Below are 24,968 nucleotides of genomic sequence, written 5' to 3'. Positions count from 1 at the left end.
GCTCACATCTAAATACAGCCTCTTCTTTAACTTCCAAAATGTTTATGTCTCTTTTCAAGTATTTGAAAGAGAAGGCAGCTGAGCCAGGCAGCCGTCAGCGCGCTGTAAATTCTGCAGGTGTTGATAGATTTCCATATAAATCAAATATCACTTACCGTCCTCTTGACCTATTAAATGGTGAAATTTTCCCCTTAAGGAAGATAGAGAGGATTTTGGAGGGCTACAACAGTAGAAAAATAAATTATTTTCATAAACTGCTACAAAAAGTGTCTCCAAATAATTTTAGGTTTTAACGACCTTAACAGAGACGTCTCGGTTCAGTCGGGGTTTTTGGCCCAAATCAAAAAATTGCCTTTCCGAGTCCAAAATATTCTACTCGTGTCCACATTCAGTGCTTTCAGCTATACACTGGGTCTCATCCAAGGGGCTGCATCCATTTAAAGGACCCAGCCATCATAGCCAACATAGGTGCATTTCCACCAAGTTTCCACCAGTTTGGTTCAGTGTAGTTTGATCCAGTAAACTTTGATCTTGCTTGCATTTCCACAGCCAATACTTACCAGGTGAGTGGGCATGTGTCTCCATTATTAAGGTTTAGATAGGTACACTAAAAGTAGGATGTTGCAGACCAATTATTGTTGTACCTTTTCAATTTGTTGACCAAGGAAATGCTATCTATTTTTATAATCATACTGAACCAAACCGACCCAGACTGCTTGGTTGAATGTACCAATAGAAAGCTCAAGCTGCCCAGGCACTGGAAGTAGCTGATGCACAGTACCTGATCATTGTGGACCAACAATTCTTCTAATGTTGTAAGTTATGCTTTATCTATGACTGTATACTGTACACAAAAAGCATATTTGTAATACCAAACTTTGATAATAAATATAGGATTGAAAAAAAGACGTTGTGCTATGAATCTGGGGATATGTTGGGATCTGTTAACCTTGCAAAGCTGATGGATACTCTAGTTTCTGTGTCTCTCACTGGTGAATCCATCTTGCAAAGCTCCCATCTGAACAGTTTGGGCCCGGTTAGAAAGTGACAGGACCAATCAGTGTCGAGGGGCAGTACTTTTGGGCGCGGCAGAGTCATGACGTAAGCAAGCAGCAACCAGAGGCCGATGCAATTATGGCGGAAGACATTAGCATGGATGCTGCCAAAACGTCAGTTTTATCAGAATTTGACAACATTTCTTCGTTAAAAGAAGAACAAAGAACAGCAGTGACTTGTTTTCTTTTCAAAAACAACAAAAGTCGAGTACTGACATGTCTACAGTCACCATGGTTTTCATTATGCAGCTCTCTATGAAGTCTACTCCTCATTAGCGGCTACGTCACATGTTTTGTTGCTCTGATTGACCCGTAAATGTGTGACAGACAGGTCTTTTAAATAAGCCCTCCAATGGGTGAACCCCTTCAATTGGCACATAGAACAGGGATGGTACCTGGGTCCAGATCCAGGCCGTGTTTCTCCAATTAGTAACCTAGGACACTGGCCATATACAAGAGGCGGATGAAGCGTGAACTCAGATAGTTGATTGCTTTTGTTTGGCCTTTTAATAGCCGCCATCTGGGTTCTTCAGAGATCGATGTGACCAAATCCTGAGGAAAACTTGAAGACTATGGGGTGCACAGGTCTAGCAAAGCTGCAACCTATAACTTTCCCAATTTCTCTGACAAGATCCATTTAATAAATTGGAAGCATGTTGCATTTTAGTAGGCATACCACAAAAGGTGCCATAGCCAACTCCTTTGAGTTTTTTATGCCAGCAAATGTTAGACATGAGATAAAGACCTTGCTTACAGCCTGTTTTACTCTAATGAGACCACAGTGTATCACACTGTGTTGTTCTGAATAAGCACTGACATAAGGTAATATAAGTGTGAAGTAAAAATTAAGAATGAGTGTTATCTTTATTCTGTGTCAACTGATGGAGACGCCCCTTGCTGACCATCAAATTTTTTTTGTACTACTCTGCATTTGGCTTCTCTCCTCAGATCTTCAGACTTCATCTACCTCTTTAAACCAGTCCATCATATCAGTTTAAACTCTACTTTGAGTCCCACTGAGTTCTTACCTGATGCCATATCCTCAGGGATATCGAATGAGTACGTCACACGGGAGAACTTGGGCATATGGTCATTGACGTCCTTTACAGTGATATTGAGCCTCATGTCAGACGACTGTTTCCCGTCATCTGCTCGAACCAGGAGGGAATATTTGGAACGGCGCTCCCGGTCCAGCTTCTTGGTGGCGATCAGATCACCAGATTCAGGGTCAATCCGAAAGCTGTCGTCTGCCCCGCTGATGATTGTGTACGTCACAAGAGCATTGGGACCCTGAGGGGAAAGAGAGAAAGACAGTTTAGGAGTCAACATTCCTGTTTGAAACTGATTGATCTCAAACCAAACCTAATGTGTACATCAACATTTGTTTGCATCATTTTGTAGAAAACAATTCCAATGTATTTCCTCTCTCATGACTCAGAGTGAAAAAAGGGGCCAGTGGGTGAAATGTGATTTTCTGAACTTTCTGAACCCGAGAGAGGTGAAATTCTCAGGCAGAGCATCCTGATAACAAGCATCAAAGCAACCCTATCTGACAGGAAATCAAATTGTCAAACACATGGCGTGACATGTATCCAGATCAAACCACCTACTTGTCCAGCATGAAGGGAACCCTTTATGGTGACTTATTCATGGAGAAACCCCATGAAGGAAAGGCTTGTGGATTCAAAAACACCATGCAGAAGGTCACAAATCACAGCGGAGGCCCCAGCAGAGGAAGAAGAAGAAGAAGGTTGTAGGATCACAACCAAAGGCACCAGCCCAGTGTTGATTTCATCAGAAATGTTTATCGATAACCATTTTGCATGATGAAAACAGTAAGGTGATGAGCAAAAAGCAGATCCTTGATTTGAGAACACCTATGACCAGGTGTTTTAGTTGATGAGACCAGAAAACAATATATTTTTCAATATAATTTACAACTGGATCAGAAAAAAACTCCAAACATCATTAATGTAATTGATTTAAAGTGTTAAACAGGAAAAACACAAATAACAGGTATGGAAAACCTTAGAAATAGCAAATAAACAAACGTCTTTCATGAGTGTCTATTGTTTGCTAAATTATACAAATTCTCAGCAATTTCAAACGAAGGAGTACAATTTAAATTTTAGCAGAAATTTAAGAAAAAATAGCACCTGAGTAAAATACTACTTCAAGGCCTAGTCTACATGAAGGTGGGTATTTTTGGCAGCTGAAGTTTTTCTGTGTATTTTTGCTTTCCTTTATGCAAGTTTTGGAAAAACTCTTTTCATGGAGATGTTTTATTTAGGACCTTCATTTGCAGTTTTTATGTGTACATGGGGGAAACTGAGTTATGGGCTTCCAATTTAACACTATGGCCCAGATTGTCTACTCTTTTGATGTCACTGGTGTGAGACTTTATCACCAGTTGGGAACTGTTACTTAAACTAACTATTAAAACTGTTTATGTAACTATATACAGGGCTCAGACAGCCAATGGTGATAAGGCTGTGTCCCATGTATACTGGCGACCCAGGTTCAAGTCCAGGCTTTGGATCTTTTAATCATTCCCCGCCAACTCCATCCACTGTCCTCTCTAAAACAAAGGCATAAAAAGCTCTAAAATATATCTCTAACAAAAAGTAGCCATTTACATTACTATCTGAGAAAGTAACTTATGTTATTAAGTTACATGTTAGATTACTTTTGCACTGCCAAAACTACTTGTTCTTAAGGTCAGCCAACTGAGTGTCTTTCTTTTTAGGTGTGGACTCTTGTCTCATTCTGCAGCCTAGTTTAAGGCTCAAAACTTGCATCTTTGCTCATGAAGAACAGACTAACCTATGTTAAAAAAACTTTAATAATATTTTTATATGCTCAGAATCTGCAACAGGACAGAGGCCTACAGTACTGCATACCAGCTTTCTGCATTGTGTATAATTCTGCAATGCCATTCTCTCCCTCTTTCCCCCATTTCACTGTCTTTATATACCGTAAGCTATGCGCACACTGGCAAAGCCGAGCTGACCTTCCACTGGCACACAGCTATGTAGAAACAGAAACAGTGCATATGCTTCAGTTTACAATCAAGAAAAGTTTAACAAATAATGAATTGAATTACAAAAAATATATGTATTTCTGTGGTTGCCACATGAGTTTTCAGAATTTCCTTGTACACTAATAAGACATTCATGTCAGCGGTAGCCATTAAAGCCACGCGGGGGAGCTCCACCCAATTACACACACCCTCTTTCCACCATAATAAAACACAAAACAGGGCTCAACCAGCCACTGGATGGGTGGAAAGCTACAGTCACAGTCATGGATGGTTTGGCTAATAAAAAAAGAAACTCGTTGTTCCAGAGAAGACAGCTACTGAAAGCCTAAGAGGCCAAGCATGCAAAGAAAGTCTATGTGGTGGAGGTAACGTGGCCTCTTCCAGGCTCATAAAAGTGCCAGATCAGGACCAGACTGAGATGAAATTACTGTTATCCAAGCTAGCACTGCCCATTAGCTCAACCAACCAATGAGAATGGTGCAGAAGGCAGACTTAATAGGCAATAACATATGGGAAACAAAGCTGTTGGTTCATGATGGGCTTGCACCTTCTAAATAGTGGGTCACCATGAATGAAATTTGGGAAACACAGCTCTAAGGAACTACTTTGTAACGTTATCCCTAACACTGGTTATCACTTTCATTTACATGGAACAAGGACAAGACCTGGCTCAGGTTGGGCTGGACACTGTTAGAAATGATTGTTACTGCTTTACCTGCACACTGACGGGTGGACAACTGTTGACGTGTCATTCTCTTTACAGCTCATGATAGCGCTGTAAAGAGCATGCAATTTTTGAAAATGGATGAAAATAACCACCTACATATGTACAAAGCCTAAAAAGTCAATGTGAACTGGAAATATGTAAAGATTATGGCATTTTGGGGTTCACTTTTTCAAAGCCCTACTCATGAAACTACAATTCAGGATATAGAAGATACTGAAGACCTTTCATTGACCTCTGAAGTCCAAAACTCAGTGTATTTGGAACAGCTTAAATCAGATTATCTGTGATGAAATAGAGAATTGGTTACGCTTTTAAAGAAGGGTTAAGGTCACACCATAAAGCAGAAGCAGAATGGAGATGGATGACACAGACTGGCTCTGTCTTTGAACTTCAGCGGGCTATAGTGTTCCTCTATAAATGCAGCTTATAGATCCCCTGTTACCTCAGACAAGTACAAGCGCCATAACACATGTGATAGCTACAGCGAGAGTCTTTGGAATAGGAGAGCACGACTGAATGTGATATGACAACTGAAAGAGACTGACGACAGAGCCTGACATTTATGTTTGTGTGAGGGACAATAAGAGATCAGACGACTGTCTCACTCGGTGTCTTCTGCCAAAAAAGAAAAAGCAACATCAAAAAGCTGCAGCTATTCAATGAGATGCAGCTCTGGTTTCAGCTGGTTAAGAGCGAAGCTAAAAGAGACTCTTTCAGCTATGTCTGATGTTTGTGGGATGCTTTTTGATCTCACAGGACAATGGTACGGCTTATAGAGAGAGATGCTGTATTAAGCTGTTGCTGGATCTGCATATTGACACATTTACTACATTGGTGGACAATGGTACTCACATCATGAACTATATTTTACATCTTCTGTGTCCATGCAGGAGTGCAGAAAGGTAGCGTTGTGTTAGCTTTGCTTTGTGATACAAAGTGGCACGTTGGTGACTCCTCTTAAATAATCCGTAGCTTTAGGAAACGTGTTTTTTTAGCACATATTCAACCTCTCCTCTGCATTTTTCCATCTTTCTGTGGAGCAAAAGTGCTATTTTTAGGACATTAGCATAAAGTTAAACTCCCTGTTGTTGTGCTGCTTCAAGCTGCTTAGCATCAGTGCCCCTGTGACAACATGCCCTCCTTTTGAAAGAGGTTTTTCAGCAAGAATCAGTCACATCCTTTGGCTTCTTGTGCACTGGCTGCTCCATGTTTAAAACACAACTTATCCTTATTATTAAGACAGCTTTATGCTCCCTTTTGGTCTAGACCATTTGGTGAGGAATTTCTTTTAAAATGCTCAAATCTTTAATAACCATGAGGAGATATTTTTATTTCTGTAGCTTGTCTCAATGACAACAAAGACTCTTTGGAAAATATCTTAATATAAATTCACCACTGCACTGATTTGACCCTATAATATAAACTACTTAGAGAATCTTAGTCACTCTATTCAAATTCATGTACTTTATTATGGAGTTGCCCCCTTTTGCAACTTTAACATCCTCCACTCTTCTTGGAAGGCTTTACACAATATTTTGGAGTGTTTCTGTGGGCATTTGTGCCCATTCATTCTGTAGAGTATCTATGAGTAAGGCAGTGATGTTGGACAAGAAGACATGACTCACAATCTCCACTCCAGTTCCCCCCAAAGGTGCTCAGTGGGGTTGAGGTCAGGGCTCTGTGCAGGCCAGTCAAGTTCTTCTGCACCAAACTCATAAACCCTGTCTTTATAGTCCTTGCTTTGTGCACTGGGGCACAGTCATGTTGGAATATATAAGGGTCTGCCCCAAACTGTTGCCACAAATTTGAAAGCACAGCATTTTCCAAAGTGTCTTGATATGCATGAAGCATTTAGAATGGCCTTTAATGGAGATAAGGGGCCTGGCACAAACCCTGAAAACCAGCCCCATAGCATTATACCTCCTCCACCAAACTTCACAGTTGGCACAGTGCAGTCAGGCAGGTAAAATTCTCCTGGCATAAACCAAACCCAGACTCTACCATCTGACTGCCAAACAGAGTAGCGTGAATCGTCACTCCCCAGACCATGTTTCCACCACTCTATCTGATACTTGGCAGTGGACTTGGTGCTGAGAGGCTTGCACGCAACTGCTTCTTAAAGGAAACCCATGGCTGAACTCTTCAGAGCGTTGGCAGCTTTGACACACCATGCACCTCAGCAGTCCTTGACCCTGCTCTGTGCTCTTACTAGGTCATGGCTGAGTTGCTGTTGTTCCTAAACACTTCCACTTTCTAATATATCCCTTCCAGATGACTTTGGAATATCCAGGGAGACAATTTCACGATCTGTCTAATTGCAAGGGTGACATCCATCACAGTATCATATTGGAAGTCACTGAGCTCTTTAGAACAACCCATTTTTGTATCACAATTGTCCATAGATGGAGACTGCATGGCTTGTGCTTGATTTTATACACAATGGGTCAGAACTGGACCACCATCATGAAAAACCCCACAGACTAGCAAGAACATGAAGAGGATATCATGTGACAAGTTTTTTTGTAGCATTAAGCAATGTGGGGACATATCTTCTTGACTTATTCTACTTAACATGATCCCACTGAAGGTTTATGTAGGTTTTGCTTACATCTCCAGTATGTCGTAGACCGCTATAATAGAGGCTTTAGTAAGTATTACAGTGTCTAGCTCAGTCCACCTGTTCTTTTTTTTACAGACTTTGTGCATAAATGTTTATGGGTGAACAGGTCTAGACTCAGCAGCCGTTCACCGAAACTTTCAGACAAAGTCAATATCATGAGGCCAAGTTCATGACTGGCTCTTGTCTCTTTCCCGTGGCTTGTTTTTATGAGGGATAAAACCTCCGTCTCCTTGACCTTGACTCTCATTGCATTACCAGAGAGTCGGTCGGAGATCCAGGCCCAGTAAAAAATGAAAGAGACCAGGAGGACCAGGAGTGAGGCTCTGCTCATCTAAGGACCCCGCTGTCATCAATCAGGGGCTCCAAATCTGGCAATCCCATCAGCCACCTGGGCTGGAGTCCGGAACCCAACACCCGCCGTTTGCCAATTAATTTTTCTGATAGGGTTCAAAGGCAGAGCAAGGGAGGTGGGAGAGGCTGAGCGGGGGGTCCATCCAGGCTACAGTCCAACACTCACACACCTATATAAGCAACGAAAACAGCATTTATATACATAACAGTATGATGATTTTTATTCTAAAGCACACCTCCATTGACTCTGACTCTGCTGAACTAACATAAGTAATTAAGATCTCAAACACTCAAAGACACTCGAAAGATCACACTCTAGTTGCCCTTCTGACCTTCACTCAAGAGTGGGACTACTTTACAGCCCTCCAAAGACACCGTGGGTTGTTGGGAGGGGGGCTGACCAATTAAACAGCGGCTTTCCAGGCAGCAAAGCGTACCAGACGGGAGCAGAAGGAAACTCATTTAGCAGATGAGTGGTTTTTGGGAGCACGCAGTTCCTATGAGAAGTGAGAAGTGCGAGGCAGACAGTGCCGACGGGGATTGCGAGCTTCCTGTATGCAACAGCACAAAGCACGAAGGCCAATCATAACACAGACTACTCAAAAACAAGCAACGTGTTGTCACTGTGACCTCCAAGAAACAGCACTTTATTGGAAGAGAAGAAGGCTGCTGCTTTCTAAATCTGTTTTGCACACATTCAAAACAGCAGAGAGCGTCTCCACGTACAGCTGAAGTGGCTGTATAGGCTTCTGGAACACATTACTGTTCATTTTAAGGATAACTAAACACCCTTGCTGCACTTTTCATCATTAAAGAGGTTTTTACCTGTGACATTTTTTCCACATCAGGTCAGGCTTCTAATAAAACATTCACAGGCTTTCAAAAAAGCACATCAGGCAGCATATTTCTCTTAAATGAAGTGAGAAACATTTTCAGAGAGGCCTCAGCCTGCTTTAAACTAAAGAGCAAAGTTTTACATTGATTTTTTTTTCAACTCTTGCACAACCTCTTCCTTCTTTTTCGGGGTGTAGCAGAGAACGGATGCGTAGAACCAGCACTTTTAATACCCTCACACATGAATCCCACATGTAGCACTGTTAAATTAGATGGGATCATTATGATGTCTGAATTCAGCCCCGTCAGCTGGCCAACAGCTTGCACTCTTGGCTACTCTGCACTGGCTCACACATGTGGCTTTCTCAACCAGGGCTCCAAATGCGTTCAAGTACGCTTAGTGTCAGCGCAACTTAAGTTTCCTGCGTAAGGATGTGGGCAAAGACTTGGCTGGCCTTGTCTCTGGCTCCAAGTGAGAGCTGGAATGAAGCACAGGCTTCTATTTAGTAAACCTATTCATGGCAGCGCTGAAGTTTGGAGTAAACATCTCTTGAATCTTTAATTCCTTAAAAGGCTCGTCTACATTCTCCAAAAGTGTCACTATGTTTTCTCTTTTATTTGAAGCACTGGCTCCACAGAAAATGTAGCTTTTCTTGAAAGAAAGTTCTTCACACCCATCATTTTGGAAGCCTTAATAGCATTTAAGCGCATGCACAAAATAAGTATACCTTTCGTTTAATAAAGATCATTATGCTCATGAGAAACACTTTAGGTGGATCAGAAAAAATGCCTCCGGTTACCCATCACCAAAACTGATCACCTCCAACTAATACTCTGGTGTCGTCAGCTAAGAGTGAAGTTATAAAGACTCACTGAACCCACATATTTTATGGACAAAAGTATTTGGCCACGATTATCAATTACTGAATTCAGGTGTTTTAATCAGACCTGTTTCCACAGGGGTATAAAATCAATCATCTAGCTATGCAGTCCCCAATTTATAAAAATTTGTGATACAAAATTGTTCTAGAGAGCTCTGTTATCTCAAGCATGGCACTGTGATGAATGCCATCATTGCAATACAACGGTTCATGAAGTTTAATTCCTGCTGGATATTCTACAGTCAACTGTAAGTGATATTATAAGAAAGCTGAAGTGTTTAGGAGCAACAGACAGCCATAAAGTGGATAACCACTTAAAATCAGTGAATTTTGCTAAGCAAATGGTGTGTAAAAGTCCCCAACTTTTTCCACGGCAGAGCAGGTGCATGCAAGCCTCACATCACCAAGTCCAATGCTAAGTGTTGGATGAAGTGGTCTAGGGCACACCGACTCAGGACTGTAAAGCAGTGGAAACATGTTATGTGGAGTGACAATTCACATTTCTCTGTTTGACAGTCAGATGGGTGAATCTGGGTTGCTGGATGCCAGGAGAATGTTACCAGGTGTTCCAGCTGTTTGGTGGAGAAGGGATAATGGTAGCATTTGGGAAGCCTTCAGGGAAGGCCAATCTTGATGCTTCGACATATCGAGACATTTTAGACCAGTGGCTCTCAACTGGTTGAGTAATGGGACCCACCGTCAACTCCTCAAGGAGAACTGCAACCCAAATTTTGGGGAATTTTTTGGTCAACAACATGCATTTAATAAAAAAATAGTACAGTTGAGCCTAAGACATTACAAAAGGTGTAACAAAACAATGAAATAGGGCAAAATATGCATGCTTTATAGAGCATCATATACAATATGGGGATCTTTTTTTTTGTCCCAGGCACACATCTGTGACCAACTGAGAAGGGCCCACTTTTGGCTCCCAACCCATCAGTTGAGAACCACTGCTTTAGACAATGCTACACTTCCAATTTTGTGGCAACAGTTTGGGAAAATCCCTTTTCTACTCCAACATGACTGTGCCCCATTGCACAAAGAAGGACTATAAAGACATGGTTTGATGAGTTTGGTGCAGAAGAACTTGACTGGCCCACACAGAGTCCTGACTTCAACCCCACTGAGCAGCTTTGGGATGAACTGGAATGGAGATTGCGAGTCATGTCTTTTCGTCCAGCATCACTGTCTTACCCCAGAGATGCTCTACAGAATGAATGGGCACAAAAATCCTTCAAAAGCCCTCTTTAATCTCAAGCTGTTATGGCTGCAAAAGGGGGGCAACTCCATATTAAATTGTATGAATTTGACTTAAATTCATACAATTTAGGGTGTAGCACAGGGGGGAAAAAGGGTACTGATCACCCGGGCCCTCAGTAGGGAGGGGCCCTTGGAAAGCTTGCAATGAAATGTGTTTTTTAAATTATTTTTCTTAATAATTAGTTTCACTATTGAATTAAAAGCAATTGGTAAACAGACTGAAATTTGTATCAAATAGAGTGAAATAAAATTCTGTGGGGCCCCTGCACTCCTCCTCAAAAATGTCCAAACAGTAAAGTCCACCACTGCGAAATAATGCAAGTAAATTTAATTTAACCACTGTAAAAAATATTGCTCGTTAATCCGAAAATTACGGTTCAAAAATTCACTTAAATGCATAGATATGTGTAATAATGACGCAACACTTCGAGTCTGGCTAGCCAGTGAAGGGGGGTCCTGTGTGATATTCTTTCTGGAGGCCCAAAATCCCTAGCCATGTCCCCGCTGTTGTAATGATCAGGAATCTGAATACTTTTGTCCATATAGTGAATCTTTTAATTACATAACTGTGCCATTCAGATAAATTGCCACATGTAATTCTGGCATCATGATATTGCTTAATTTATTTGTCCTTGTGGTAGGATGCATGTTGCATTGCTTCTTGGTAGGTTTTTGTTCTGCTCTGTTGAACAAAGAAAATAAAAGCATGGGATCAACTAATAAGGATTATGTTTTATCAGGTTATACTGCCACCTATAGGAGGTCCCACTACACTATTAGCTAAGTAGACTGACCAGCCTCTGAACCAGCTGTTATCTTAAACACTCAGTATTGTGGGTGGTAAAAGTATTGTCTGGTCTCACTTATAGATGATTGATATTTTAAAAAGAAAAAAAAAACAGTGCATCCCTAGTCAAAATCCCCGCTACAAAGCCTTCATTTTATCTTGGGACTTGCGGCTCAGGCAGACACTCCTCTTAAACTCAGATACTAGGAAAAAGTGAACAACTGCACAGTGTGATTTCAATACCATGTGCAAATCCTTCCAAGATCAAAGCTGTGAATACTCTCCTGCTGAAAAAAAAAGAAAAACAATCAAACCATGTCCTTAAAATCCCTTTACTGAGAAGGCTGACCTGCCTCCAGGTCTTAGATTTACTGTCAATATCATCTGATAAAAGAAAAATGGCAAGAAGTGAGACTTGGTCAGATTTTTCTCACAATCGGAGCAAAGAAAAAGGGGTGAGGCAACAGCTGTGCAATAAAAGCTGTGTGGCTCCATAAGTTATCATTCATTTCAGGTCCATATTCTGCCGTCTAATCTTTCTTTTCTCTTTGGCTCCACTTTTTCCATTCACTTCCACTGTGTCCTTTGGCTTGGGTGAGGGACCGCAGACCCGGCCGGCACAGGCAGCGTCTCGCTCTCTGCGGGATTTAATATCCATATCCTGCCTAAAGCGGCTAAAGATGGAGCCTTTAACTAATTGAGAGCGATGCCTGTGATGTAATGTGAACTATGGGAACAGCAGAGGGACTATCAGAGCAGCAGGCCGAATAATCAATCGCTGGCTGCTCTCCTCTGGGCTCGGTGACACCTGTGGCCTTGCCACGGCTCAGATAACTCGACACGTGAGAGAAAAAGGGACTATTCTGAGAGTCTGGAAGGAAAGTGAATGAAGACAGATTGGAACAAACTGGTAGTCAGTGTGTTTGCGTTACTGTGTGAGGGTGAGGGGAGTGCTATAATCTGTCACAGCCACTTTGTGTTTAAAGATGTGTCGACAAAGTTCATGGGTTAAACTGATACTCAAGACAGCACACGCCAGGTCTTGGTTTTTGTTTTTTTTTTCCTAAAAAGGGAGAAAACTGGTGTTGGTTTCATTCAAACAGCAATGTTTGACATGAAGCAGAAATGATTGATTTCTACACAGTGGCTTTATCTTAACTTCTACAGACTGTTTGAATTTTACAACCCAATTCCAAAATAATTGGGACACTGTGTAAAATGCAAATAATACAGACTGCAATGACTTGCAAGTCCCAGAAACCCATTTTATTCACAATAGAACATAAACAACATGTCAGATGTTGAAACTGAGACATTTTGCCATTTCAGGAAAGATGTTAGCTCATTTTGAATTTGATGCCAGTAATACATCTCAAAAAAGTAGGGACAGGGCAGCAAAAGGCTGGAAAAGCAGCTGGTACTGATAAAAACAGCTGGTAGAGCATTGGAGTCTCAGAAGTAAAGATTGGCTGAGGTTCACAAATCTGCAACAAAACTGTCTAAAAATTGTGGAACAATTAAAAAAATGTTCTTCAGCATAAAATGCAATGACTTTCAATATCCCACCATCCATAGTAAATAATGTCACCAAAAGATTCAGAGAATCTGGAAAAATCTCAGTGCACAGAGGACAAGGATGAAGGTCAGAATTAGATGCTTGCGATCTCTGGGCCCTCAGATGGCACTACATTAAAAACTGCAAGATTCTGTACTATAAATCACTGCTTGGGCTCAGGAACACTTCCTATCAGCACAGTTCATCACATCATCCACAAACACTGCTGTTTTTTTTTTTTTACTGGGGCAAAGCTCATTTAAAATGGACTGAGGTGAAATGGAAAACTGTTCTGTGGCCAGATCACTCAAAATTTGAATTTACTTTTTGGAAGTCCTGTGGACTAAAGAGGAGTGGGACCACCCAGCTTGTTATCAGTTCAAGAGCCTGCATCTATGATGGTTTGGGGTTGCATTAGTGTCTATTAGGGCACTATCAGTGCAGAAGAGTAGATAGAGGTTTTAGAACAACATATTCTCCCATCCAGACAGCATCTCTTTCAGGAAAGTCCTTCCATATTTCAGCAAGACAATGCTAAACCACAGCATCCATCACAACAACATGGCTTCACGGAAGAAGAGTCGGGGTGCTGAACTGGCCTGCCTGCGATCCATAATGGGGCATCAAAAATGAAAAATCCAATAAAGAAGACCCAGAACTATTGAGCAGCTGGAAACCTACATCAGACAAGAAAGGGACAACATTCCTCACCCTAAACTCCATCAGCTGGTCTCCTGACTTCCCAGAAGTTTAGAGACTGTTGTTAAAAGAAAAGAGGAAGCTAAACAATGGTAAACATGGCCCTGTACTTGCTTTCTGAGATGTGTTTCTGCCATCAAATTCAAAATAAGTTTTTATTTTTCATGAAATGGTAAAATGTCTTGAGTTTCAACATCTGCTATGTTGTTTGGTTTTATTGTGAAATATGAGTTTCTTACATTTGCAAAGAATTGCATTTATTTACATTTTTGTACAACCCTAACTTTTTGGAATTAGGGTTGTACAAAAATGTTGGCATCATTAACATGTTTTGCAATATTGACAGTGTGCAGGAGTTTACCTGCAGTGTTTGGCAGTCAAAAAATGACTTGTTTTTTTGTTGCTGTGGTTTTAAAACAGCTATAAATGGGCACCAGTTTAGGTCTTTTTGGTAGAGCAGGCACCCATACAGTTTAATCCTCAGTACACTGGTTGCAGGATCAAATCTTTATCCTGATGCCTTGCTCCACTCTCTGTCCTAATATTTTACAATCTTATCTTCAGCAGTCCTGTCTATCAAAGGTAGAAAAATACCTAAAAAAATAATCAGAAAAACTTAAAAAAATAACAAGGTTGAAATATATAATTTGATTTTCTCTTCAAAGTTTAAAACTGAGTTTTTCTGTATTTAAAGGAGCTCCTTTAAATACAGAGACACTTTAAAGTTTCTTGGCAGAATAGAGGCTATTCAGCATTTTCAGAGAATAAGCCTTAAGTAAAAGCCTGCAAGGCATTGTGCAGTGACGCCCTGGAGCCAGTCTCAAACTTTACAGTCCAAATACTAAAGGACCTGAAAACTTTCAAGTCCACAAACCAATAAGTTTTTGCTTTCTTTGCACATAAACTTTTAGATAGTTAACTTCTTAATCCCAGTTCAATCAAAAGATTAGTGAAACTGTTTTTGTGCTGGTGACGACTGCAGCCATCTGAACTGATATTGCAGCTCAAGTCAGGCCCTTTGATGATGCTGCCTGCAATTTCAGTTTGGCAAACTGCACACAGCTGTTTTTGGATGTTGCAAGCAGAAAAATGAGGATGGGGAATGGAAGTCTCATTTTGATAGGCTGTAAATGCCAATAAAAATTTGTATGAAGCTGAATGTTTTCAAAGATGCGGAGAATTTTGGAAATGATTACATATGGAGTGAAGCCTGTGACCTTGTTCATTCAGTCAACTCAAGCATCACTGTGTCATCATCAAATCACATGGTGCACCTGACTTGGCGAGCTATTTGAGCTGCAAGACTTCAGGTCTCTTCCTCTGCTCTGAAATTGCCAGCTCTGCCCTTAATCAGTACTGCACTATCGCTTTTAACCTCACAATCACCTCAGCATGTATCTGCAGGCTCCCCCGGGGTGTATTAGTTATCAGCACTCCTCAGGTAATATAAAGAAAGTGTCAGTATTAACTCTGACAGTGCTAATTTGAGACTTTGCTGTGTGGCATGGGATATACTTCAAATCCATCTGGTCGGCAGTGTACAGACAATGTTATAGGCAGAAGAATAGGCAGAAGCTTTGACAAATATTGCAAGGTGATTGGGCAAATGAAACGTTTCCCTCATTTATTAGAGGACGATCAGAGCAGCAAAACAGAGAAAATAGGAGGCACGGACAAACCTTGCAAAGCAGATGAATTTGCCTGTCTTCTGTCAGGCACATCAATCTTGGAAAGCCCACAAATGGTTCTGTCCAGTCAGTCTCACTAGAGGAGAAAGAGGAGGCAGCTACAGGTGGGGTTTAGTTCAGCTGAAAGCAGCTACTGCCAATGCAGTGATTAGCTTGGATGTAGCTAACGCCGGCAAAAGTTTGATCAGAACTAGATTATGTTTCTTTTTGAAATACAGAGCGAAAAATCAACACTGAAGCTCTTCATAAAGTAAATGATGTTTCACTCTTCTCCCAGCCTGCTTCAGCATGAGTTTGAGTTACAGGTCGGACTTGACGATGCATACAATAGCTACTGTTTTGGTAGCTATTAGCACAGATGTCGCTGTAGTAAAGCGGCAGTTTTATCAGAACTTAAACACACATTAAAAGCTTGTCTTTGAAGAGAAGATTTTTTTGCACTTCTCCTGGCTGGCTTCGGCAAGAAATTCTTTCTCTTGATTTTAAACAATGAACTCAGCTGTTCATATCACAGCAGCACCAGTCTGAATCACCTTCTGAGAATTTTTGAAAAGTCCTGACCTGTCCAGACACTTCTTAAGGCCGGTTCAGGCTACATGAATTCAGCCAGATTTAAGCCCCGCTGCAATGTTGCAGCTAATCGTCAAAACTCAGGCCCGACTTAGAGCTTCAGGAACAACAAATGGTCTTGTAGTGTGACATAATTTATGACATATCCAAGACGCCCCACGACCACAATTCAACAAGACAAACATGTCAGAATTTTTCTTATATCATTGTCTAGTTTGACGTAAATGATGTGAATCCTGACGTCTACCAACAGGAGAGCATTTGCTCCGTATTTTTGCATCATCATTTACAAGATTTACCACTTTTTATCCCCTTATATTTCCTAAAACTAATATGTAAATTTAATTTAATTTAATTTACGTTACAACATGCATACCTTAGGTCCTATCTGAAGGAGAGCCAGTCCATATTTTCCTCCTCTTGACACATCCATCGCTGTTATCTATAATCTATAATCCAATCCGTAATTGTTTCTTATTTTCCTTTATCACAAGCAAAAGACCGCTACAATGGCTCAGAGTGCTTTTGTTGTAGAGTGACAGACACTCTTAGACCCGCTTCCCCCATCAACTTGTGAACTTACGCTCTGTCGCGGGGACAGTGGTGACGTCAGCATACGCCAAGTGGTCAGTATCACTCTTGTAGTGTGGCCAGGTTGTTGGCCAAGACGCGACAAGATTTTTGTTGCATAGTCTGACATAGTGCTGTCGCAAATTACCCAAAAAATTGTGTAGTCTGAGCCGACCTTTGTGGGAGGTTTCCAGATGAATGTGAATTATAACTATGCGGTAGATATCATATCAGACTATCTGGTGTGTCAAGTAAGGCATGAACCACCCTGGGGAGTAAACAGCATAACATGAGGGCAACAGACAGCTATTACTGTTGTTTACTATCAGTGGAGTGAGTTGGGGATTCAAAGAAGCTTTTAGTGCGGTTCTCTGCTCTTCTTTCCATAAATAATTACTGTTGGGTTCTGATAAAACTGCTGTTATAGCTACATCCACTCTATCCTTTTCACCTTTAGAGGTTTGCAGTCACCTCAACTACACCACACATGTTGCAATCACGTCTTTCTTCCAGAATGATGCTGGTTGGTCCAGCCATTCAAGCTGGAAGCGCTGCAAGACGAATCTGCCTGATAACAGAAATGTAATCCGGCCAGCTCATTGGCTTTGCAAGGTTACGATTGATGCACTTAAGTTGTCTTTTATTACTTCAGTAACTGCATCTCACCACCGATGTCATTTTATATTTCTTGTCTGTTAAATTTGAGAAAAATCTGCTTTATTTTCTCATGTTTTACTGGATTTATGATGAATGTGCGACCACCCTATTTTTACAATCCACACTAAAAAATTACGTCTCCATCAGGTTTCCACTTTCCACACTGTTAATGTGTTTCCATTACTTTTCAGAGCTGAATATTTCAGCTTTTATATCATCAATTTTCAGGCATCAAAGTCATCCAGCAGTAGGATAGGCGTACCTAATGTCGGGTTGAGTTTCTGTCAGTATCGACAGCTGATTTGGCCTCAAAAGCCCACGTGAATCTACAGTGGTTTCTTCACCGTAGGAACAAAAATTTAGATCATATTTTATTCAGATCACTCCCAGGATATCAATTTTGAAAGCAGTGGGGTGGAAAACGGGCAGAGTAGAGTACAAAAACACTGTCAGACAGAGTAGAAACTCGGGGAGCGATTACCTCGTCTGCATCCGTGGCTGTTAGCTGCATTATCCTGAAGCCATCCCCGACGTTCTCCTCGATGGTCACATCAAGAATGTCATTAGGGAAAACAGGCGGGTTGTCATTGACGTCCTGCAGCGTGATCTCCACCTGCAGAGGAAGAATAAACACCAGAGTTTCCATCAGAGCTCAGCCAAACTCAGCCTGCTACAGCTGTTAACGTCGCTGGGAAGAAAAAAAAAAGTCAATTTTTTTGAATTTCAGATGATGAAGAAGCTGCAAATGCAGAGGAAACTTATCGTTACTCCAGAGAGGCTAGAGAGGGAAAGCTGTGAAATAATGGAGTGTGCCATACGAATGTAAAGGTCACAAAGAAAGCAGACTGAAATATTGTTTTATCCAAAGATCATTTATTTAGATTGATCAAGTAGTGGAATAAGTCTGCCATTGAAATCCACATCCATCCAAGACTACAGGCACTTCATTAAAACATCCTTCAACTCAAATTTACTTCATAAAAACCTTTAAAAAGTGCAGCCAGAACTATAAAAACAGAAGTAAAACATAAACTCCTTCAGCTGCATTCTGGGTAGTTATTGCTTCTAGAGAGACGGATTTAGCTGAAGCTTTTTTAAGCCACTTTTCCCATTTCCAGGAACTGTAACATAAATTGATACCACAACACTGAGGTAGTCCGTTTTACTTAGCCACATTCACAAACAGGAGAAAGTAACAGCAGATAAATGAGTCCTACAGAAAGCTTCCCAAAAAGCTCAGTGTACCATCAAATCCTTTGAGTTGGGGCTCATTTAAACTAAAACATGTATGCTACGTTTGGAGGACATATTTCAGTGTATTAAGTAAAAGATCTATTTAGGATATAGGCTTTTTAGCCTTTAGATAGATGAAAAATTGGGCTAGAGATCTATCTAGAAAACTAGATTTGATCGCAATATGGCTGATGCAATTTTTAAATTTCAGATGGTGCAATATTTAATTAACCTGAAATGTGTGTCAAATACCAGTTTTAATACATTTTTTTTTGCAGCAGAGATGGCATTAACAACACATTATGCAAAAAAATCAAGTCTTTTTTTAGAGTAGTTTACAAAATATCCAACTTTTCTCGTTTTTGTACACGTTTGTCTAAAATGATCATTTCAATCAATAATATTCATATCAAATATGCACAATTAGACCTATTTTTTTTTCTAATATTGTGCTGGTTATTAAACAGAATGATTTATTGCTTGTGTGTTTTTTCTTAAATACCTAAGATGAGGAACTTGTTAAATAATTGCATATCAAATCACAAACGAAATATTGGTAAAAAAGATTGCAATTAGATTGTTTTCTCAAATCATTCAGACGTAATGACTAGGGTCATTGAACATCTGGGTTTAACTTGGACCATCCTCCATCCCCAAGTCCTGAGTCCCAGCAAGTATCTATAAAGCACTGATGAGTTTCAAACAGTCTCTGGTTCAGGTTTAGCCACCTGAGATACCCTAACAAAGCATCATACTTGCAACACTGATTCAAAACTGGTGCTACTGTTCTGTTGACTGGTGTGTCAATGAAACAAACATCACCAATGCATCATGAGTCAAAGTTCAATTTCAATTTCTCTGCACATGTGCAGCTGTTGTTTAGTTTATCAAACCTGCAGGATCTGCAGCATAACACCAGGTAAGCTAGCTGTCATAAGAAATAGGACGCCAGTGTTTTCCAAAGAGCTCTAGAAGGGTTTAACCTGACACGTCCTCTGATAGACAGTGTTTGGGAAAGGGGAGAGGCTTTGACAAAAAAACTTGGAGGGTGATTGGATGAACGTTCACATCTTTATGGGCCAATCAGAGCAACAAAACACGTGTCATCGTAGCCGCTACCGAGGAATAAAGTCCATAGAGAACAACATAATGCGAAACATGGCGACTGTAGATGACTTTTGTTGTTTCTGAAAAGAAAACAGCTCACTGCTGTTCTTTGTTCTTTTAATGAAGAAATGTAATGTTCTGATAAAACTGGTGCTTTAGCAGCATCGATGCTAATGTCTTCTGCCATAATTCCACTGGCCGCTGCAGCTGAAAGCACTACCCCTCGACACTGATTGGTCCTGTCACTTTCTAACCGGGGCAAACGGTTCAAACGGGAGCTTTGCAAGATGGACTCGCCAGTGAGAAACACGGACACAGGTGAATCCATCTGCTTTGCAAGGTTAAGAAGAGTTAGCCTCTTTAAAAAAATACCAGTCAATGAATATATTTTCAATGTCTATTTCCAGTTGGAAATGCCAACATACAGAGCCACATTAAAATGAGTAAATTACTACAGGTTGGAAGAAGCACTGTTACTTATATCAGTGAGGCAAACAGCAGGAACAACAAACTGACTACATGCATTTGGCTGGTGGTGGGGGTTAATTTTACACCCTGTCAGAATGATCACTAGGGTTTACAGAGAACGGTCAGTCCAGTAAGCAGTATGGCCAAAATGCCTTGTTGAGACCTCTGCAGAGGTCAGAGAAGAATGATCAAACTGATTCAAGCAAATAGAAAGGCATCAAATTACCGCTGAGATGTGCAGAAGAGTATCTCTGAAAGCACAACATGATGAACCTTGAAGCAGATGGGCTACAGCAGCAGAAGACCATACCAGGTAGCACCAACCAACCTACTACAACAAATACGCAAAGATTTCTAAGAACAGGAAACTGAGGCTACAACTCTTACAGGTTCACCAAAATAGGATGGTAAAAGATAGCCATGTCTAATGAGACTTTATTTCTATATGTCTCCATTTCATTCAAATGATAGGGTCAGAATTTGGCATAAACATAAAAATCTACCATCTGTGGAAACCCTTAGTGGACATGCATCCATGCATTTTATTCCACTCAGTTTTATCTTGACTCATCTTTGTCTTCATCCTGATCAATACTGGTTTTCCCATGACGACTTATTTCTAAAGATCTGCAGTTGAAGACTAAATCAACGAGATATGAGCTAAATAAGGTCGTAATAATTCACCCAAATCTTCTCTTTATCACAAAGAAAAACCAGAGTAAAATAATATATGTATGGCTGCATGTCTTTTTGCAGCTTCCTTACCCTGGAAATCAACTAAGGCCAACATTTTTACCATTTTCTTCTTCTTACATGTAATTAAATGCTCAGTTTTCCTGCACCGTCTGATTAATAGGGTTTGTTATACCACAAGCACGAGGCAGTTGGTAACCTAATCATAATTCTAAGTAACAACATATATGAGCAGAGTTAAGGGGAATAGCAGTCGCTTAAAACTCAGTCTGGGTTGAATTAAATTTATTGTGGTACTTACAGTCTAATTACTGATTTAAAGCCATACTGGAAACAAAGATTAGTTCTGGTAATATTATAAAAACATTACTGTATTAAGTCTGGCTGCAAAGGAAGTGTTAGCATTGCTCCAGATCATGTAGCCTCATATTAGATAGCAGTAGAGTGAGTCCATGTCTGTCCTTACTGTCACTGCAGTTCTTGGAAAGTGAAAACCTACAATATAAACTGACTTCAGGCTGTTTTCCATGGAGACTCTCGGAGAGCAAACCAATGCTACTGAAGTATTTTCACTTTTATGTCTCAGAAACCAAAATAAGCCCACATTACTGTAGACCACAGACCCCCCATGTGGATAAACGTTGTTCCATGTAGTGAGATGCACTCTGATAATATAAATTTAATACAGAAACAACAGTGTTAACTGCAGACCTGTGATTAGATCAGCTCTTTGGATAAATAGTGATTGATGTAAATCAAAATGATATATTTAACTTTTATTGATTTTAAAAAAATTCCACTTTAGGAGTTTTTACAACAAGACTGAAGGTATGTGGAAAGTCTTTCTTAATGCTTCTTTGTCTGTTTTCACGGGTTCGAAAGGCCTCTGGGTTTCAATTAAGGGAAATCTTATTGCTACAAAAATATTTGAGACAATGGTGTGCATCGGGGAAGGCAGTTTCCTGTTTTAACATGACCAGGTCCTCTTAAACAAAGCCAGGTCAATAAAATAATGGTTTGCCCGGTTTAATGTGGAAGAATTTGACTTGACAGCACAGAGCAGTCGTAACACGGGCTATGAGCCAACATCATTACCAACTTCACATAAAACCTCATCAAAAACAACAGCACCAGAGGTAAAGACTGACTGGTTCTTATTCATGTGTTATGAACACTTCAATATTCGGTGGGGTCATGTGGTCACCCCCAACGTCTGTCCTAGCCCAAGTGCACCAGGTGCCTGTAAAAGTGCAGCTGACCCTTTCCATCCCTGCTCTCCTGAGAATGTCAGCATTTAACAGCATTAATCAGTCTTGCTAACGATACCAAAAATGTGCTGAGGAGAAGCTGTCAAAAAGGAGTCCACTTGGCAGCTCTGGCCATTAGTCAGCATTCAGGCCTCAAACCAATACAGTAAGACTGGAAGGACCAAGCACCAAAACTCTGACTTTCATCCACATGCTCAGATACCAGGAGAGCCAGTATGTTTTTCTCAGTGAACCCACTGCTCAGTGTGCAATGAGTCAGCGGATTGATTGATTGCCAAGGCAGGTGAACTATTCTTCAGCTTCTACACTCTCACCGTTAGAGACAGAATGAAAAGCACCCCAGTTAAACATCTTTTGTAACGAGTCTCTGCTCGGATATTGTTATAAATCTCTTCCATAGCCGAGGCCTAAAGTAATGCTTAAACAGTATGTTGTTGCTGCTCTAGTAAGAATCAAATCAACCTAGAAGGACCAACCGCACTCACAGAGACAGATAAGCAGTTACACAAGCTCAGCTAATCAAAGTTGAAACCCTGGAGACAGTGAGAGTGCCACATTCATGGTGTCAGATGCTCTCTGTCGGGTATGACTATATCTCCACTCATATCCCACAACTTAAACTGAGATCCCCTCTGCCTCTTCCACTAACCCAAATATGCATTTCAAAGCCGTAAACATGGCTCACTTCTGAATCATAACAGACATTTTGCTGCACATTCTCTGTTTATTGCCTCTATAAATATGGAAAAGCCCTGTTTAAATTCTCCAGTGATGGGATCTCCATTAATGTTGACAGTGATTATGGTAATGCATATGCCAGGCATCACAATGTGCCCCCCTCTGCTACACAAAGATTAAGCTGGTGAGATGAAGTAGGAAATGGGAAAAGAGCAGCTGTCAATGGGCGACAATAGGCGCAGCTTTTTGAGGCAACAAGAGTTTCCCAGCAGGCATTTATACAACAGACAATAGGCCTCAAGGCTGTACGACCACCAAGGTTGGGGGTCAGATACAGCAGCCTATTCATACCCGACTATTGACAGGAAAAGCAGATTTCACATGTCACATAAATCTGCTTTAGAACTAACAGTAGCAGGAAACTCCTCGTAGCAGCTGCCACAGATTCCTTTGGAAAAAAGTGGAGTTCATTAAAGACGACCCAGAACAAAAAAGCTTGAGGGAGACACGGCTGAAACGGTGTCACAGTCTGGTTGAATAAAATATGCCGGTTGCTGTTTACAACTGCGACACAGACCGCAAGCAGGGCAAGGTTGCACAAACCACAATTACTACAAATCTCATCAATGAGGCCTTATTCTCCGGCTCCACTTCAGCCAAGATGGGATTGTTGTCCACTTATTAAACTGACTCTGTGCTGGTGTCGGTGTGTCCGCATGAGTGGAGATAATTACAGAAGAACAACACAATTATGTCCTGGGCACCAACGATGCAGAAGTCGCACAAACAAGCCACAATGGCAGCGGCTCTCCACTAAACTTGCGCCTGAGCCGAGGGACCGGGGCAAAGTCAACAAACAATGAATATTTATCTCCCGCCCTGTGTGTCCCCTTGATGTGTAAATAATGCAAGGCCCACTTCTGAGGAGTGAACTAATTAGGGTAGAAGTGCAGTTTTGAGAAATAATTACGCCTCACGCTTCCAGTTTGCATTACCCAGGCTCCCACGGGACGGGAGATATCAAAGAGCTTTGGTGAAAAATTCAGTGGAGGAAGAGGAAGCAAGGTCACGGAGTAGGAGGAGGGAGCGGAGAGGAGAGGAGCAGGAGGCGAGGTTTGGTACCTGTCTGCGGCGGGCCGATGCAGGTGAAACACATTACTTTACGAGGTAAAAGATTGTGTTTCACCAACTACTGTTTCAAGTTGCAGGTGCTGCTAACTGTCTGCCAGGGTTTTATTATTCATGGGCCGGTATGAATGATTCACGCGTCAAGAGGTTCCTGTCGATTATGAGACCTTAAGTGATGGAAGGTTTTCTGTCCAAGAGGTTAAGGCTTGAGCTCAAACTCAGAAGTGATAAATTACTCTCCCTGCAAATTTCCCAGAGCTTAGACACCGCAGTGACAGGTGGGATAATTTACATGTCTGAGCTTCAGTTACATAATCTTTTTTTTCACTCAGAAAGGTTAAAATTAAAATCATCAGTTTACCCCTACTACAAAAAGAGTTTTCCACCTACAGATAGTTGTGTTTTTTTTTATGAGCTGAGGTTTTCAAGGTATTTGATCTGTCTGCGGTGAAATGATTTCTAATTCTGTTTTACTTAAACACTGGAAAAATTATTGGAAAATACAGCTTGTCTTGTATTTAATATTTTGCTGATCTTCATTGGAATATTTGAAACCCAAAGAAATAGTTCTAATGGAGAAACTGTTAAGAGAGATTTGTCTATTTCAACTATCACATGGATTTTTATGAATCCATGCTGGCGATTGCCAGGTCTAGGACAAGATATCTCGTCTGCTTGAAAGGATTTTAATCAATCTTTGCACAAATGCCCACTCTGACTTTAAGTTGAACTGAATGGGATTTGTAGTTCCAAGGTCTAAGGTAAAAGTCACTGTCCCCCTTATCCTCCAAACATGATCTCTCAACAATGCTTTGAATCAGGGCTGGGCAATTAATTGAAAATTAGATTAAATCGCAATATGACGCTGCAATTTTTAAATCACAGAAGATGCAATATTTCTTTGACCTGAATTTGTGTCAAAAGAGCTTTTTTAAACTTTATTGCAGCAGAGATGCTATGCATGACATATCATGCATATCAAAAACACTTCAAAACAACAATTCATATCCAATTTGCAATATCATTCAAAATCATCAGAATTACATATTTTTAAAGAACTGTTTAGCCCTTGTTTAGGAATAAAAGAGAGTTAAGG

General features: G+C 40.7%; 1 protein-coding gene across 2 annotated transcripts in view; it reads right to left on the bottom strand.

Moving 5' to 3' along the window:
• Positions 1-24,968, bottom strand: part of LOC121516541 (protocadherin Fat 4) — a 194,087-nt gene that overhangs the window by 77,472 nt on the left and 91,647 nt on the right. For both annotated transcript variants that reach the window (XM_041797881.1, XM_041797882.1), the window contains exons 2-3: positions 17,779-17,910; positions 2,084-2,345 (exon numbers count right to left, since the gene is read on the bottom strand). In XM_041797881.1, the coding sequence (XP_041653815.1) occupies positions 2,084-2,345; positions 17,779-17,910 (394 nt within the window). The remainder of the gene's footprint in view (positions 1-2,083; positions 2,346-17,778; positions 17,911-24,968) is intronic.

The sequence above is a fragment of the Cheilinus undulatus genome, linkage group 10 (assembly GCF_018320785.1).
Source record: "Cheilinus undulatus linkage group 10, ASM1832078v1, whole genome shotgun sequence".
In the NCBI taxonomy this organism is placed as follows: Eukaryota; Metazoa; Chordata; class Actinopteri; order Labriformes; family Labridae; genus Cheilinus; species Cheilinus undulatus.
This window is presented reverse-complemented; position numbering and strand designations above follow the sequence as displayed.